Below are 19,131 nucleotides of genomic sequence, written 5' to 3'. Positions count from 1 at the left end.
TTTGTGGTTAAATTCTCTGAAGATACAGAAAAAAGTCGCTAGATTATTTCGCTTGTTGCTTTTTTGAAAACAAATAATTGGAGGGGGCTGAAGAGTTGCTACATATAGTGACAAAATGGTTAAATTGGCAACACTGCTGCCCATGACTGACTGGCAATTTTGTCTGGAGTTTGAGCAAGCTTGAATCTACAACTTATTTCCTCAATGTGAGTGATCTGTAGAACGTCAGTGATTGGTTTAAAAGCTTCAAGCATCACTGGTTGCTGTTATTTATTGCTATTAAAGAAATCCAACTCAATAATGAAATATTTGATTTAATAAAGCTAGAATAGGCATTTTTGGGTGTATACTAAGATCATGTTGTCAAACATATATAGAATCATTTAGGGCTATAGGACCCCTTTTGTTTTCTAAGTTTCAACTCCATGCCAGGGGTCCAACTTTTTTAAAATTCAAGTAAAGAGGTAACTGAAGAGACTAAATATGAATAAAGTAACAGGCTCAGCTGATGTCAGCCCTATATCCCTGAAGGCCTGTGCAGAGCAGCTCTTTGAAATTGTACAGCACCCTTTAAAATGTATCCTAACCCAGGAACTTCACAAGACTCAGTTAAGGTCTTAATAATTACCTTGATCAAAGACTGGTGGACAAAAAGACCTCAGTTTGTGAGGCTGAAGGGTCAAGTGTCTAAGCAAGTACACAGCAGCACATGGATACTATAGGGGACTGTTCTCTCCCTATTCCCTTTAACTCTGTACACCTCAGACTTTCAGTAAAAGACAGACAGACTTCTGTCTTGTGGTGAAATACTGGAATGACTATGCAGTTGTCTGGTGTATAAGAAATGGACAATACTGCTGGATGAATAAGCAAAAAAGTCAACAATCAGAAAATATTAAAAGAATAGTCTAGGATGTTAAAGTCGTAGTGAATCATATTTAAATGTCAAATCATTCTGGCTTAAAGATGTATATAAATGTAGCCTTTATCAGACGATATTATCCCAAAATTTAAAAACTTTTACTTTTTTAAACTTTTTAAAACATTTTTCGGTCATAGCATCTTGATTTTTATATTGCAGCTAATATACGCAACGGTTTAAACAAGAAATAAGAATAATTTATTTCACCATTGAGTTACATCCCAGTGTTAATTGGGATGGACGTCTGTGTCTTCGGCAGACGTAGAGCTAACAGAACTGGCAGAATGGGCAAGTAATATTTTGCTTCACCACATTCTATTGGATGATATATTATGCTAACAGAAATCTGTGATATTTTACATTTTTAAGATGATAAGTTAAGTGTTCCTTATAAAAACCACAGTTCAAACACCCAGCTTTCTCTTCAGACGTACTATGTTTAGAATGGATTCACTATAAAGACCATTATGCTGATTTCCCTTCTGAGAAGTATATATCCCAGATCCAATTCCCGGCTCCATTCCACCGTGTGTGGTGGAATGGAAACTAATTGGGACTGAAATTCAACATCATGACAGACTGGTGACCATATGAGGGTGTCCAGGGTTTACCCCGCCTTTCCCCATTAGATTGCTGGAATAAGGCAACAGCCCCACTGTGACCCTGACAGATAAGCAGAAGAAGATGGATGGATGGATGGATGGATGGATGGATGGATGGATGGATGGATGGATGGATGGATGGATGGATGGATGGATGGATGGATGGATGGATGGATGGATGGATGGATGGATGGATGGATGGATGGATTAATCCTAAATGCTGCTGGATTGTCTTGGGTCGATATCCTACTGTGTGTGGTGCCACCTTGGAGACAACCGAGCAAGTAGAATTCCAATTCAGAACCCCACAAAAGATATCAGTGAAAGACAGACAATTCACTTTTTTATTTGTCCTGGTTTGCTTTCACACAAGGATTTTTAAACTAGGCCACACAGCTTCAAGAAGTTAAAACAGATTGTCTGGGACCAGTATAGTTCCAATTTTGCACTGATCAAAAAGAAAAAAAGCAGGGTGTAGTCTGTCTTAAATGGTTGTTGCTTTTACTTTCATGTTTAAATTCAGATCCACGCCTGCAAGTCTTTTATTACCCTACCTAAATGTGCTGCTCTTACATTAATCTTATCCTGCTGCTGTTGGTACCTTTGCCCAATATGCATCTACACTTCAAGCAAACTGCTCCAGGGCCAGAAACCATGCTGAAACAGGGAATTTGTCAGATTGCAGTTCTTTTCCAGGGTATGGACTTATCTGTAGGATCTGCTCCAGATTCAAGGCTATGGTACAGTCAAAACTGTTCCAAAGGTTTGATTTTAAGCACCGTAACTTTCCTCAGTACTTTAGTATAACCATCCCTATTTAGTATATCTGTCATTCAGTTATCTTTTTAGTTTAACTTTATATTAAGTATCAGGAGAATTGCAAATTGGAAAGCATTCCAAACTCTTCAATTTTTTCAAAATTATAATCCTGATATAAAAATAAACATCGAGAAATGTAAACAGATATGATTGCAGGCTATAAATACAGTTAATTATTTTCAGAGCACATATAACACAATTTGTTGTTTTTTTTATTTCAGTGCCAAAATGAATTCGTGATCTAAAGACTACATAATATGCCAAAGGGAAATCTGTTGATATTATTAGCCCTATGTTCGCATGACATGACAGATTGACTTTCAAAGCTTGTATGCCTTAGGCGTATGTCTGTTTCCAACCTGAAAAGATAAACTAAGAATGCAGCACACAAATATTTGAGCTATGATGGATCCCTGTCATGACAATCTTTCAGTGGCAGGCTAAATCAACACCACCCGTACCCAATGTTTTGTTACAACAGCCAATAAGGTGTGAAGTGACAGAGTGGGTAACACTTCCTCTGGGTTAACAAGGTGTGACTGAGAATTCCTGGTGTTATCTAAAAGAAATAGGACAGACAGATAGACTTAGACACGAACTGTGAAGGGTAAAAGTTTTCTTTTCTTTTTTTTTTCTCATACAGATGGCTGATGGGCAGTTTGGGCAGCCAGACAGGGAAAGTGAAGAAAAATACTTAAGTGAGAGCAGAGATGAAATTTCCCTTTCTCTCTTTCTCTGCAGGGGCAACTCAGGCTTGAATGTCAAGTCAAACTGCAACGATCTGCTGTGAGGCCGTGGAGATGAAAAATTCAGAACGGAGCCGTGAGACCTCATCAGTTAAAAAGACCTTGGCATTTAAACCTTTGTGGCCAACTCTTACATTAATGTCTCAAGGAAGATGAGGAGGGAAGCAGGCTGACAGGAGAGCATGGACAATGAAGGCTGATGGGTGGCCTCATAAAGCAACTTATTACATATGATGCCTTTGTCAAAAGTTGATGTCAGCAGCAAAGTAATTTATATATAAATGTCATTCCTACATATGCTGCTCATGATTCTCATTAACAATTTTCAAAACCCAAAGTTCAATTTAAATCAAAAGTAATCAAATAAATATCAGACATACATTTTTTACATTAAAAACGTTGCTTTTTTTTGTACAAAGCACTTTTAAAACAGAACGATCTGATTATAAATCCTTTGTATCATATACTTCATCCAACATAGTGTTCTGCAAGTTCTGCATTAGATTAAAATAACCTCACAGGGTTTTCCGTACCATTATCAAATAACTGATACATCACCATGCACAGTATTTAAACACATTATAGTGCTGCTGGTGTTGTCTGCTAAAACAATAAAGTTAAATGCTGAGCAGTACTATATCTGTCAGGGTTCTTTCCTCTGTTTTGGGTAATTTTCTTTGTAGCTTTTGTGTCTTTGTAGTTGTTTCTAGCTGTTGATTTTTTGAGCTACTCTCTGTTGTTCCTTTCCCCTTGGCTTTATTCTTGTTAATTCCACTCACACCTCAGGTCATTAGCCCATCCTTTGTTCTGTTTCCCATATATACACACCCTCTGCAGTAACTCAGTGCTGGTTTCTTGTGGTTGTAGTTTGGTTGCTCTGTCGTTTCCTGGCTCCTCGTGTTTGTTTTCCCTTCTGTTCCCTGTTAGGATAATTATCATTGATGATGTTTGAAGTTTATTACACCTTAATATTAGCTGCCTGTTGCAGGTCAGAACTGATGTTTCCCCAGTAGATTATCTAATTAATACAGCTCCTCTGTCCGGATACACAGTTATAATCTTCATTCTGTACGTGACAAATATTTGGGAATGGAATGAGAGTGGTGTCCTTCAGCTGAGAACAAAGTGTCATAATTTGATAAGGCTGGAGTCATGGATGTCTCCTCATCTGCAAACGTGTATGATGTGATGATGTGGCATACTGAAGTATAAAATGCTTCTCTACCTGTTTGTAAGGGCCACTTTCCGTGAAGTGACCCCGGGTGGTAGTGCTGCCTTCTGTAACTCTAAGCAACTTCGCTCATCTGAGTAAGATTACAATTTCTATCAAAATATGTTGTCATATTATACATTATATATACATTATGAAGCGTTATTGAAAGAGTTTGTCCGAGTGATCTTTTTTCAGGAAAAATAACCATAGAGAGAAAGCTTCAAGGTGCAGACATAGATCTTTAACATCTCCTAGATTTTTATTTTTATTTATTTTTTGTTTGTTTTTTTGGCCTCAGTTGCCTGTAGAAACTCGTTAAATCTGCAAACTCATCTCTGCATCCTCATCTCTGCATTTGGGTCCTCAAAAACCTCCAGCCAGCCTGACAATATCAGATAAAGGGAACTGCGTTATACAATTTATGGTCATGTCTGATTTGAGGTGCATTTTTAATGACTTTCTTCTGCTGATGAATAATTAATCCTGATGATAAAAATACTTACATGTGTGAGGAGAGTGGAAATACATAATGTCTACTTCTCTGGCATTGTGGGAAAACCTCTCTTACACTAAACATTTTATGACTGCTCTACCTTTCCCACCTTTGTTCATTATAGAATATGAGGGAAGAAAGCAAAGCCATTGTAATGCAAACAGTTAAAGGTGGTTTTCCAGCTGAATAGATCACTGGCTCAGCATCACAGTGACTCACATTATGTTTGGTGTTCAGATTAAAAACATTTAACCTTGACATCCAAGACCAATCTCAGGCCTTAAGCTCTATTTAGTGTCGTTACCCAAATTCTGATAATACAACTAGTGGCCTCATAAATTCATAATGATGTAAAACTGTATTTTTCCCTCAGAGATGTCTTTTGATTTTCTCTTAATTACTTAAATAGTCTTATAAGATCAAACCTATTTCTTTTTCAGAGGAGAATAAACTGGATAAATAGAAAATGCATTTTTTTTCATATGGGGATTTCCTTGACCTTTATTTGATGTTTTGTCACCCTGCAATATGTGATTAGGTGAATATGCCTGTTGTGTAAATTGCTATGAGTGGTTTATATGAATAGAGAAGCCCCATAGGTATTCAGTCCATTTACCTTTAATTAGGGAACTTAGCTGTCCAAAGCAATTTGATCTAACAGCACCGCAGCCCAAGATCATCACCTTCTTTTACTGTATTGTAGACTGACCACTACAGTGAGGATCTTCAGTGAATCACTGAGTTAAGGCCCAAAAAGAGTTAGGCAAACTGTTTGAGATTTCCTAGTCAAGCATTCCCCTTCCCAAAATGTCTTATCACAAATTCCTGTATATCTTTTCTGCTATGCTGTCATTAGCCAAGAAATAATGGTGAATAAAATATGTAGGGACTCAAAATGGCAGACTGATAAAGCACTGCATTTGAACTTATTGAAGAGGACCCCTTTTCATTACATGTCCAGAGAAGGAGTATCACCAGATGCATCTCCGTGATATTATAGGGAAATTCAGCCCAGCAGTCACAAAGACAAGCTGTCTGCAATAATTCTTTCTCCTACAGGAAAGAATCTGACCAAAGATCCATAGAGAAGGACTCTATGATCACTGAGTGAAGTGGTTTTCTCCTTCCACCAGCTACAACCCTCAGCCTGCTGAGTTAACAAGCCAAGCAGAAACACCCAGAACTACTACAGACCTTTTGGTTCTCAAACACAAACAACCACAATGAACTTTAATATAATTTCATTATTTTATTAGTTATGGTTATTAGTCAATTTTATAAGTATTTTTTTCTATATGATACATAGTTCAATATTTTTCTTTAATCATATAAATATTGCTCAGAACATTTTTATTTAAATTTCACCAGCTAAGTTAAAGTTTTATCAACTGGGATTTGATTGTCAGTGGTAGTTAAATCGTTTCTGTAAATAAAGGCTTTTATAACTAAAGCGAAGTTGTCACAAAAGTCATCAGAAGTCTGCAGAGTTTACAGTTTGAGAATGCCACTACTCTGTTTACTCAACCTACTGTCCAAATCCCACTGCCCTATTTGACAAATATTCACAGGGCAACATCTGACAGACCAAAGCTTATTTGGTCAAGTATTAAAACTTCCACTGTATCTAATTGCATGACAGCATCCTTTGCTCAGAGTAGTGTGTTATGATCAAATATCTGCTGGAAACATAGCTGATCTTTGCAGGGCAGATACATATGACAGTTTAATGTAAAAATCTTTTTTACTTTTGCCACTGAACAGCTTTTGTGCAACATGGGGCATAAGATTCTAAAGATGTGTGATGTCCAGCAGAGACCTGCTTCAAGTCCAGATTCAGTCCACCTTGCAGCTATCCATCAACTAATGATCTAAACGTAACTTGTAAGAATTTATTATATTTTCTATTTGTTAGAGTTAAATGGGAGCTATGTTAGACTATACTGAGATGTTATGGTAAATGTTTTCTTTCTATTACATTACTTTTTAGGGAGCAGAGATGTTGCCAGTATTTTTGTTTTAGGGCCCAAGGTGACAGGTATTTACTGCTCAGCCATGTATCATGCAATATATATTAAAACTGGAGGATCTAAAGGATTTGGCATATACCCAGATGAGTAGCAGTGTGGAATTTTTATTGAAAAGTCCCTAGTCCAAATATTATTCTATATTTCATAATTCATCACTTTTTCAGAATCCATTATATCAGTATTATGGTCTACTTAAAACATTCAAAATACTTCAAACTCCTTCAATTTCTCTCCCAGTCATTCAAGAATGCAGCAGAAATAGTTAAAAAGACACTCCCCTCCATGTCTCACAAACTGTAGAGTGGAGGTGTCGATGATTAAAGGTTTTTCCAAGAATTTTCCTTATTTAGTTTGTGTTATGCCAGCAGGAAATGAAAAATAAAGGAAATAAAAATCTTTCACCTGTGCAAGGGGTCATCACTGTGGGAAAAAAATCCTATGTCTGTCAGACCAATTAAGGTTTATTTGATTATTCATTTTTGAAGAACTTAATATAATGGAGTGAGAGAATAAACACCAGCAGCCGCATGCTAATTAATGCACAGACAGGCATACCGATTATTAAGCACATTCAACAAAGTCCCATGTTCTAGTTTGTGTATTGACAAGATTAAATATGTTGCTTTCCAGCCGTAATCCAGCTGATCTGTTGTTTAAATGTTAACACTGTCCACTCTGCATACTTAGCATGTTACTAACACAGACCATATAAAAAGGTGCCTGTTCACATGGTTCTGGAGAATACATCAGCTACTTGAGCTATCAGTGAAACAGGACAAGTTACTACCATACTTGCTATTGTGCTACTTCAAGGTTGCGTGAGTTCTCAGGCTTTTCTTTAATTTGTCAACTGAATAAAGCAGCAAATAATCACTGCAGAATTCTGAAACCTACTGATTACATATGGAGACATATATCTGCACACTGACCTGACCCAGGAGCTCGGGTAGGCCCAGCACCTGTCCTGTGAAAACTCCCAAGCAGATCAGGATGGAGTTGAACTGGCCAATGGAACCTCTGATGTGTTTCGGGGATATTTCTCCCAGGTACATGGGAAGGGCACTCAGAGATATACCTGGAAAAAAGTGTCAAATACAATATCACTGTACATTCTAGTGGATAGAAGTGGTAACAACATAATGGTGATTATAAAATTGGTGGAATCTAAAGCTGTATATGCACCAGCAGTTAGGTATTTCTCTCTGAGTTCAATTGTTGGCATTTTTTTACCCAGGTTGATTTCTCCAAATCTGTTTGCTGTTGTCTAAATTAGTTTCTATTGGGGTCTTTTGGTCTGATGGTGTTTTGCATGGTGTCATTTTTTTCTAGGCTTGATTGGTTTATATCTGTTTGGTCTCGGGCCAAAGGGCATTAGGGCAAAAAAGGATCAGATGTTTTATCTAAGGAGTGTTGATGGGATGCATCTTGGTCTCTTTTGTTTGAGCATGTGATCTTATTCAGTTTAGTCCTAATCAGTTTGGTTTGAGCCAAATGGTTGTTAGCCAAATAGGGTGAATGCTGTTTGGTCTGAGTCCCTTTATCCTGTTTTTTTTGTTGTTGTTTTTTTGTCTGGGTCCACATTGTCTGATACCATCTGAGGAATTGGTCGGAGGGTCATTTCATAATTTTGTACTGTTTGATCTCTGATTTTATTTTTGGCTGATTTCAGAGGATTTTTTTTTTTCCTGAGAGACAAAGATGTCTTAAAATGTACATTGCGCTAATAATATTTATCAGCTGAAACATGGAAAAATCAGTGACACTGAGAAAATCGATACTTAGAGAGCTTTTATTGGGGCAATAAACAAAACTAAATCAACTCTTTGGTTTAGTTTTCTTCAGTTTTAGTTACAAGTCCTTCCTGACTGCCAACTTGAATACAGAATATGCAGTTTTTGCTTTTTTATTTTTTTGTTTAAAACTTTTCCCTCAATTAAAGGATCTGAGTAAAGTTTCTATCTCACTGTTGGTTTGAATATGTAAGGGGTGGTTGCTGCCAAGAGTGCGGTGAAGTCATCTCTGATTGAGGTCTGTTGTTACGATCTTCCTCTGGGGTTTGGAGGAAGCTCTCCGAACAGAAGGCAATTAGAGCAACGCTGCTGTCTGATCTCTGCTGAATTCATATTTGATAGGTAAAATATTTTCCACATCTGCCAATTTTTTTTCTTTTGGCTCTAAATAAAGCTGCTTCAAATACGTTTTTACTTCATGTATTATAACTTGATTTTTTTAATGTTATTTATTACACAAGTTATGCATTTAAAAAAAGCAGCCTTAGTATTAGAAATTACCCAAGTATGAACCTGGAACCTATTTTAGGTTGAAACATTTAGTAAATGTTAAAAAAATAATTTCTCTTTAGAAGTGTTCAGTCTCTTGGTTGCTTAAAGTTGTTCAGCTGCTGGGCGACTCAGGCTCACATCTTGGGTTGTGTCTAATGGTTTTCATTTTTTACACCTGTTTTTTAACAAAATAGTTGGAGTTGTACACAAAGGACCAGATCTTCATTGATTCCTAATAAGATGGGTTAAATTGCACCTACAATTTCGTTTTAGTATGTGCAATAGGGGGGCGTGTTGCTGGTGATCTACAAAGATTGCTGTGAAAGTTACTTGATACAAACTAATTTGGTTCCGCCCATAAAAAAGGTGCAAACTGCCTGTTCAACAGGTCTTTTGAGAGTGGTCGTGACCAAGAGATGAAGCTGAAAGCCACAGAGATGCAGATCATAATGATAACAAATTAACAGTATAGTAATGGTAATGATAAATAATACACTGCCTGGCCAAAAGAAAAGTCGGCACCAAAAAAAAAGGTCAATCACTCTAATACTTTGTTGGACCGCCTTTAGGTTTGATTACGGCACTCATTCGCTGTGCCATTGTTTCGATAAGCTTCTGCAATGTCAAAAGATTTATTTCGATCCAGTGTTGCATTAATTTTTCACCAAGAACTTGCATTGATGATTGTAGAGTCTGACCGCTGCGAAAAAAGCCCTCTCTAGCACATTCCAAAGATTCTCATGGGGTTGAGGTCTGGACTCTGTGGTGGCCAATCCATGTGTGAAAATGATGTGTCATGCTCCCTGAACCAGTCTTTCACAATTTGAGCCCGATGAATCTTGGAATTGTCATCTTGGAATATGCCTGTGCCATCAGGGAAGAAAAAGTCCATTGATGGAATAACCTGGTCATTCAATATATTCAGGTAGTCAGTTGACCTCATTCTTTGAGCACATACTGTTGCTGAACCTAGACCTGACCAACTGCAGCAACCCCAGATCATACTGTAACACCGCCCCCACAGGCTTGTACAGTAGGCACTAGGCTTGGTGGGTGCATCACTTTACCTGCCTCTCTTCTTACCCTGATTTGCCCATCACTCTGGAACAGGGTAAATCTGGACTCATCAGATCACATGACCTTCTTCCATTGCTCCACAGTCCAATCTTTATGCTCCCTAGCTAATTGAAGCCTTTTTTTCCGGTTAGCCTCACTGATTAGTGGTTTTCTTACAGCTACACAGCTGTTCAGTCCCAATCCCTGGAATCTCACCACACGTTTAAGTGATCGCCGATTACGATCATTCAGGATTTTTTTCCAGCCACATTTCTTCCTTGAAGATGATAGGTCCCCACTATCCTTCCAGTTTTTAATAATACGTTGGCCAGTTCCTAACCCGATTTTAGTAGTTTCTGCAATCTCTTTAGATGTTTTCTCTGCTTGATGCATGCCAATGATTAGACCCTTCTCAAACAGCCTAACATCATTTCCCTCGACCACGGGATGCGTCTTTCGACATGGTTGTTTAGGAAATGAGAAGCAAGTCATTGGACCACTTGGGCTTAAATAACTTGTTGCCAGCTGAAAGATAATCTCCCATGCAGTAATTATCCAATAGGATAATTACTGCTTACCTCTTTGCTTAGTTAAATTCAGGTGGCGACTTTTTTTTTGGGCCTTTCAATGCCCCACCCCACGTCTCTTGAAAGACTCTTTTAATATTCTTCCTTTTTTAATAACCATGCAACAATTAAGTCCGAAAAAAGGATTAAGTCTAATCATTTTTTGTGATTTGGTTTGATTGTATTAAGATCTTCCGTCTTGCTGCATAACTTTCCTTTTTAATGTTCCTTTAGTATTGATATTTACGAAGGTCCAAATATGTTTACATGCACACAGAATCTCTCTCCAACCCCTGGTATTGTACCAATGACTCCTTGGTGGCAACAATGACAGCAGATATTTATGCAAATCAGTTTTTTTGTACCTGACTTTTAGAAGTACTAAAAAAGACGCAACAATTGCTGATGCAGTTCAGTTTCCAATTTGAAATAATTGCTTTGCCTGTGGTAAATGTTTACATTTGCATATCCTCTACCCATGAGTTTGTGCGTTTTGGTCATAAGAATATGATCTGCATATTGATGAAGACACGCATGCAGAAAAAGGTTTCCACACTCTCTGCTATCGGAAATCAGTTTGCGCCTTCTTTGAAGGTCTGCTCTGCATGTACTGTACGCTCGTCTGGTTTAAGACATGGAACCGTTGTGAAGATCAGGCTCTTAGTTGAATGAAAAAAATGTGTCATTCAGTTGCACACTGACCTGAGTTTACCCCCATAATGATCCGGCCAATGATGAGCATCTCGAAAGATTTTGATATCTCGCCCAGTGAAAGTAATAAAGCAGCTATCAGTGAAAAGCAGTTATTCAGCAGCAAGGTTCCCTTTCTGTAAGACAGAAAAACAATAAAGACATGACACTATAAGAGAAATAAAAGAGAACATTAGGTATAGACATGATAGCAAGACATTTGCTGAAGCTTTAATTAAGATTAAAAAGTGCACAGCAAGCACATCTCACTTTTGTCAGAACATTTCCACAAGGCACTTAGAAGTAAAACATACAGAAGTGTGGAGACTTCAGACACTTTGTACTAAGAAAAAAGAAAGACTGCATTTTTTTCTGGCTTTAAAAGGACAAAGTGGATGGAAAGGATGTATAACCACAAAATAAAGCCCCTTAGGTGAAAACACTCAAATGCAGTTATATAAGTTTTAAGTACAGACAAACATCTACTATATTTCACCTTTTTCCTTTGCCCAAAACACTGCAGGATATCTTGCTGAGCACAACCCTGCCCCTTCAACCCAGGGAAAAAATTTTGGCATTACCTCAGGCATGGGACCTCTATCTAAGAGCTTTCACCTAAAATATAGAGCTAGCTCCACACTGAAAGGGCCAACAAACTGTTAAACCTTCAGGGAGGCTTTTCAGAGCTAATTTCAATTCGCCTGTGCTCCAGGACAAACGTAGCCTGACTCTCATATTTTTACCTTTCACACACCAAAAACAACATGAAATGTCCCTTTGGAAATCCCAAGAGACTTTAAATATATCAAAGCAGGTGACTCCTTTAAGCGCTTTGAGGTGTAATATCTTTCTGAGTAAACTTGAAATAAATCCACTGAAGCAAACCATATTATTATCCTTTTTATGTAAGCAAACATGGAAACAAAGTTAATATTTTTCACACTACTGAGAAGGGTCGTATTTTTAAACAACGGTAAATCAAATCAGATAAATTAAACACGATAGCAAAAACAGTAAAAATTAAAGAGTCAGATATGTGTAGAATTGTTTTTTTATACAAAAGATTTGACAGTAAATATTTTCTCATTCCTTGGTGTTTTACAGCACTTTGTATGCTTCAAACCATATGTAGGATTTGAAAAAATTAAAATGCTGATAATAAAACAAAAGATTACTCTTTTAATCTGATTCATCGCTCTATAAATCTTATAAGGGTATCTATTAGTTCAGGCTCAATCTCTAGTTTGCTACCACATGGATGCACAAAACTCCATCATATTGAAAATATATGGATTCAAGATTTAACCAAGAGGATTTTTCATATATGATTTATAACTTGTTTCATAAAATATTCAATTACAAAAAACTTGGGAAATTGGTTTTCTTCAAAATGCCCTTTAAAAATGCCTCTGAATGTCAACAAAATGAAACAAGCTTCATGTATATGTATGAACTTATTTGCATCCAGGTAAACCTACTTTCAAAAAATGTTTTATATACATTACCATTCTTGAATATATAATATTTGATACACACACTTTATGATGAAACTAAGCTATTTAGACTAAAGAGAAAAATGTTCTGACCTAAAATCCCCCAATGTCAGGGTTCAAAGGAGCAGTTGCTCATTTTAACTGTTGCGAGAGAAAAGCAAACCATCTCAAACCTCACTAACATGAAATCATAGTTAGAAAAAAAAAATAACGTGCAATGCTGTCTTCATATCCTGTCTTTATTATGAAAAAGAGTATTAAAAAAAACATTAACCTTAGCTTTACTTGAAAACTTTTAATGAACTCCTTGGTCACTTTTTTGTAGAATTGCTGTCTTTCATCTCTGCATGTGTCTTCCTTTTCTATTATTCACCCTGACATCTGAAAGTCAGCCTATTCAGGATAACCAGCTGGGCAAAAGATGTCTAACAGAGCATATATTTAAAAAAAATTAAAGCTCTCAATCGACACACAAGAGAAATCTAGAGAAAGATTCAAGGTGAAGCTTAGGGTGTTGTAATGGCCACAAATAGAAAGAATGAGTGTCAGAATTCTTCCCCTGCTCTGACACTGATGTCCTGGTAATTAGTGGTTAATGGATTCTTTTGAATTGAAATTATTTTCAAAGCACAGTAGGTGATGTCTAGCCTTAGTCAGTCCCTGGTGGGTTGAGGGCTCACAGCCCTACACACAAATGATGTGAAGCTACCTCACTTGTCCAAACCCTGAGAAACTCATTACACTAGCTGTGAGACTTGATCTCAGTGTGCAGGAAAAGTTGTCATAGCCCTCCTGTTAGATCAAAAGTAACTCAATTTTTCTCTTCCCCTGTTTTTTTGCTCCTATGCAGGTCTATTCAATTGTGCGACAGCATAATGTTGCCAGTTGGTTATATAATAGTGGTGTCTGCAAATGAATCATTGAAGTACAGACTCAAATAGAAATTACGGTCTGTGACACTCTATTTGTCCAAGGCAGGTCAAGATAGACCCTAAAACACAGATGACTACAATAGCAGTAAAAGGCAGTTATAAAAAGTGTACATGAATAGACAAACAGGCCAATCCTTTTATATTTTAATCAGGAAAACCTTTAAAATGATATATGCTATCTAAAACATCCCAGCTATGCAGTACTTGTCTTGTATAATGTCAGGAAGAAAAAAATGAAGTTTGTTGGCACTTGTGTCACATGAGGTATGTATGATCAGCTCTGATTTAAGTCTCGGATTACATGAGAAGATACTAATAGAAAAAAAATACTTTATACTGAGAGGAAAAAAAATACTCTTGCACTGAAATCTGAAGCAAGTCTGAAAAAAGGAATATGCAGCAATTACTCTGCAATCCTCTGATCCACTCTGGGTTCTCATCTGTTATACAATTAATCATTCCACCAACTTGTCTTTCATTACTTCTCCTATCAATCTACAGTCTGACACTGGGGTGAACTTTCCAGGAAGTCCACTCTTGCAAAAATTGTTCACTAAGTAAATGATTGTTTTAACTCTTGTTGGGAAAAGGGGAATTGTTGGGAAATTGGTTCACAGTTTTTATAAAACTGATTAGCAGCTATTTATAATTCCCCAAAACAGCTGTTGATATCCTTCCTTGTTGACTGAGTGTGAAATGTTTAAACAAGCATGGATGGCTGGCAACCATTCAAATTTAACAGTTTCCCTCCACTTACTGATGCTTAATTAATCAAGTCCCATTTAAGAAACAGCGTGTTACTTCAACTTATCTTAATTCCACTGAAAGCCCCAAGGATGCATTTTGTGTTTCATATCAAAAAGTAATACCAAAATAATGCCCTGATTTATTAACTCTAATCAGAAATGCACTGCACTTACCTTTTCAGTAGGATTTAATTCAACTCACCGTCCTACTACTTTGATAATCGAAGAGACTGATAAAGTTCCAAGAAGGCCTCCGATGGCAAATATGGACACAGTGATGGACCACAGAAGAGTGGATGTCTCTGGAAGAATAGGTTCCCCATATCTTTCCATCCAGGTCTTATTGTAGAAAGCTTTTATGTACTGAAAAACACAAGAGGAGTGCAGATGTAGCCTTTTTCAGATGTTTGATCAATATTCCAGAAAATCAAAACAAAAAAAATGACAACAAAAAAAAAACAGCAGCACTGATAGCTCTGTTAGCTGTTATGATTATTGCTGTAAGTGAACTGTATATATGTATTTTTTCTAGGCATTTTTAAGCCATATTCAAATAATTTGTGCAAAAAAGAATAAATAACAGAATATATAACTCCATCCATCCATGTTCTCCGACTTATTTCATCAGTGTCACAGTGAGGCCGGTGCCTATCTTCAGCGGACTATGGGCGTAAGGTGGTGACACCCTGGACAGGTGACACACACTCACACCTACAGACAATTTAGAGAAGCCAATTAACAAAGCAGTCATGTTTTTTGACTGTGGGAAGAAGCCGGGGTACCTGGAGAGAACCCACACAGGCACAGGGAGAGCATGCAAACTCCACGGAGAAAGACCCCAGGCCGGAAATCGAACCATCTTGCTTTAAGGCAACAGTGCTACAAACTGTGCCAGCATGTAGAATATATAACTGCTAAAATTATCTGTTAAAAACAAAAGACAGGTTCATACAGACTGAAGTTTCCGCCTTCTACATCCACGCTGTAATAAAAGGAACTTCCATAAAACAATTTAGGGCTTAACCTTAACTATTAAAGTTTTACTTTTGCGTTTACTAAAACTTAAACTATGTTATTCTAAGTTAGAATCCTGATTTTTGTAAAAAAAAAAAAAAAAAAAATCTGTTTTTAATAATACCCTCTATTTAGCATTTACTGTTCCACAGATGGGAAGTTTGTTATCTACAATTTTACCTAGGGTCTGTATCAGAGGCAATCCTCTGACCATTACAGTCCCTAAATACTGGCTACTTAAGTTACAAGTTGCAGTGACCTAAGAATCAAATAAGCCATCTATAGGAAACATTGTCATTGTACAAAGAGCAAAATATTATTTTGGTTGACAGCAGAAACATTGTTAAAAAAAAAACTAAATATGACATCCACCTGATTTTAAATTATGAATTGTGTTAATATTTGCTGTTGATTGCCATGGTCTAATCATCTGAAATAAATAATAATAGTAATTGGATCTATTGAAAAGAGCTGCTAAAGTAATTTACAAGAAAGATTGTTGTAAAGTCATTTAAAAAAAACTTTGTGCTGTTCAACTGGGAGTGGTCTTTTCAACAATAATGCTTAGCACTAGTGATGCACCGATACAAATACCAGTATCGTGCAGGTCCCCGATACAGCACTAAAATGGTGGTATCTGCGAGTACCAACAAATAGGGCACCGATACGATGTTGAGAAGCAAAAGTTTATGCAACTATTGTCACCAATTCCAGGTAGGCAGGTTAGTCTTTTTCCTGCTTCACAAAGGTAGGCAGCAGCTTGACAAGACAGATGGTATCAGTATGTTATCCGTATGGCAAATATTGCACAGCCAGGTATCGGGGCCAAAAAATAGCATTGCCACAACACTACTTAGCGTAACTGTGTTCTGCTGCTGTTTTTCTTTTTATTTATTTATCAATAACTTATCAATAACTTAACACTGCTTTATCCATAATTTCTTTTTTCATCTTTGGCTTTACAGCTTATAGTTTTATATGTTGATATTTGTGTACAGTAAGTCTGGTGTCTACTGTGTTCTTCTTTCTACCAGTCCCACACAAATCTCTGTTCTATTCTATTCTATTCTGTTCTTTCTATTGTATGACACTACTCTTTTGATTATCCCACTTCAGAAAAAATAACCTATTATTTCAATCTAAAATGACTCGGATCAGTATCAGGGACAAAATAGACAGTCAGAACATCCAAACTTGCAAAATTTGGCTTTACAAATGATTTTCTACAGGATGCAGAACAGCTTTTAAAGGCATCAAAGTCACAAAATTCAAGGCAATGAAGTTAGAAACTGGTTGAAAGTTGATTTTGTTTTAGCTCCAAATGAATTGAAAGAAATGAACTAGAAATATAAGGAACCCACAGTTTAAACTTTCACAAAATTGCATCTCTGTAGCTTCAGCTTTGTGTTATTTCAGACATTTATTTTTAGGTGGCTGATCCACCCACCACTTCTTCCCTGAGGAACTCAGGGTGTTCAAGAGAGATTCAAAAATTATTCATAAACGAAACAAGTTTACTCATATTTCTCCTACTGACACGAACATCCATCTCAAGATGGATATTTTCCAGAGAACGTCACTGCACACAGCAAGTCACGAAAAGACCCAATTATAGAAGCAGTTCAGGCCAGGAGGATGGTAACAAATCACATATTTAGATATATTAACAGCATGTTTCCTTGCATTTACTGCATTTCTGACTCTTCATATATAATTCCATCATTCACTGAGAACATAAAATAGCTGCTGGAGATGGACCTGCTGTGCGTGGAGACAAGTGGATGTTGTTTTATGTAAGCATGCTGTGCTTTGACATGCTGTTTGAAGAGGATATTGTTTTTTTAGTGGATTGGTACTAAAAACACCGATTAGGGTCCTTTGTAAAGCTGCCCTATTTGGTGTGTGCTTATTGGGGGATGGTGGTGGTGGTGGTGGGGGGGGTTTCATTGTAATAAATTCTGCTGCCTTTTTTGTGCTACTCCTTTGCAGCTAAGATGCTGATGAGAACAGACAGACTCCTCTGTGATCATAGAATCTGGTACGGTGGGAGAACATCCTCTAAAAAGAGGGCCTCATTCATTTTTCATGAATTTGGAAAGACAGTGGAAGCAGCGATAGACCCCCTGCAGTGGCTGACAGAAATAAGCAATACATTAATGATCTGCTTGTGTTTCTTGTGGGCAGAGACTATAAAGGAGCATAAACAATGAGGAATTGCTTGACACGTTAACAAAATAGAGAATTAGCTGCAACCACAGAAGAACAGAAGCCGCTTCAAAGGGGGGACTCAGTCTGTTTGAAGTTGAGAAAGGGAAATATGTTTGAAAACAAATGTTTAGTTTTGTTTATTTTTGAATTTGTACAAAATCTCAAGACAAGGTAAAAGCAAAATAAGTTCCACATAAAAGCAAGTGTTACAATCTAGAAAGAATGATCTACAGTACATGAGCTTTTTATCTGGCTCTTAAAAACACCTGTATATTTTGGTATGACAATACCAACCTCCCTCCACCTCGGACCTCTATACATCAAGATGCGGGGGGAGGGTCCTCTGCATCATGGAGGACTCCACCCATCCAACACACTTTTCCAGCCTCTCCCCTAGGGTAGCATCCAGAGCTAAACCCCCAGGATCAGAAACTGTTTCCATTGGCAAGTGTTAGACTGCTGAACGTGAGCTGCACTAAATTCAGCTTAATCGATTTCTCTTTCTTTATTTGAATATGGAGCTTAGTGAACTGAGACCTGATTTTAAATTTCATATTGCAAGTATTAACATATAAACTGGTATGACTATCTACGGTGTGGGAACAAAACAGCACTGTGTGGTTTTCAAATGTCTATCTGTTACGGTACAAGAAATTGGAATGGCCTATATACACCTTTGCATCTTGTTCAACTAAAGTCCAAGTTGGCCTCTGGATTTTTCAAGTTTGCTGTGAGAGACTCATTTCTTGTTCAGGGGGTTGAATTTATAATGAGGAATGATCTTGCTGGAGAACAGGTACTGCCTATCCCCTGAGGTGGTGGATAATCCCAGTTGCATGAAGAGAGCTCCTAGAGGTCACTGACCGTGACATCATCTGTTAATTGTGTTTCTCTTTTTGAGTGGTCTGGCTTGAGGAGTTTGCTTCCTCCTGTTACAAATGCAGCGTGGCCAAGGGTGATTTTTAATACTTTATTAGCTCAGCCAATATTCCGTATATCAGTTTCTTATGAAGGTAGGTTTGTTTCTTTATCATTCAATCAAAAAAAAGGTTGCTTTAATCAAAAAATATATTTTCAATTAAAAAATATCTTCACTTCAATGAACAAAAAAACTACTCAATCAAAGAAAAAAGTATTTGAATGCAAATAATATATTTGAGACTAAAAAAATACATTTGAACACTGCTTTTCTTTGACTGAAAATGTTTTATTTGATAGAAGTCCAGTCTTTTTTGCTTAAAGCAACTTTTTTAATTGAAGTAACATTGTTTTTTGATTGGACCATATAATGGGTAGGACATTTGTGTCTTTATCATTCAATC

General features: G+C 37.1%; 1 protein-coding gene across 10 annotated transcripts in view; it reads right to left on the bottom strand.

Moving 5' to 3' along the window:
* slc2a9l2 (solute carrier family 2 member 9, like 2) overlaps positions 1-19,131 on the bottom strand; it is a 177,462-nt gene that overhangs the window by 120,385 nt on the left and 37,946 nt on the right. For all 10 annotated transcript variants that reach the window (XM_038295565.1, XM_038295606.1, XM_038295545.1 and 7 more), the window contains exons 4-6: positions 14,790-14,950; positions 11,429-11,553; positions 7,752-7,897 (exon numbers count right to left, since the gene is read on the bottom strand). In XM_038295565.1, the coding sequence (XP_038151493.1) occupies positions 7,752-7,897; positions 11,429-11,553; positions 14,790-14,950 (432 nt within the window). The remainder of the gene's footprint in view (positions 1-7,751; positions 7,898-11,428; positions 11,554-14,789; positions 14,951-19,131) is intronic.

Source organism: Cyprinodon tularosa, unplaced genomic scaffold, assembly GCF_016077235.1.
Source record: "Cyprinodon tularosa strain WSP-4 unplaced genomic scaffold, ASM1607723v1 ctg11, whole genome shotgun sequence".
NCBI classification, from domain to species: Eukaryota; Metazoa; Chordata; class Actinopteri; order Cyprinodontiformes; family Cyprinodontidae; genus Cyprinodon; species Cyprinodon tularosa.
This window is presented reverse-complemented; position numbering and strand designations above follow the sequence as displayed.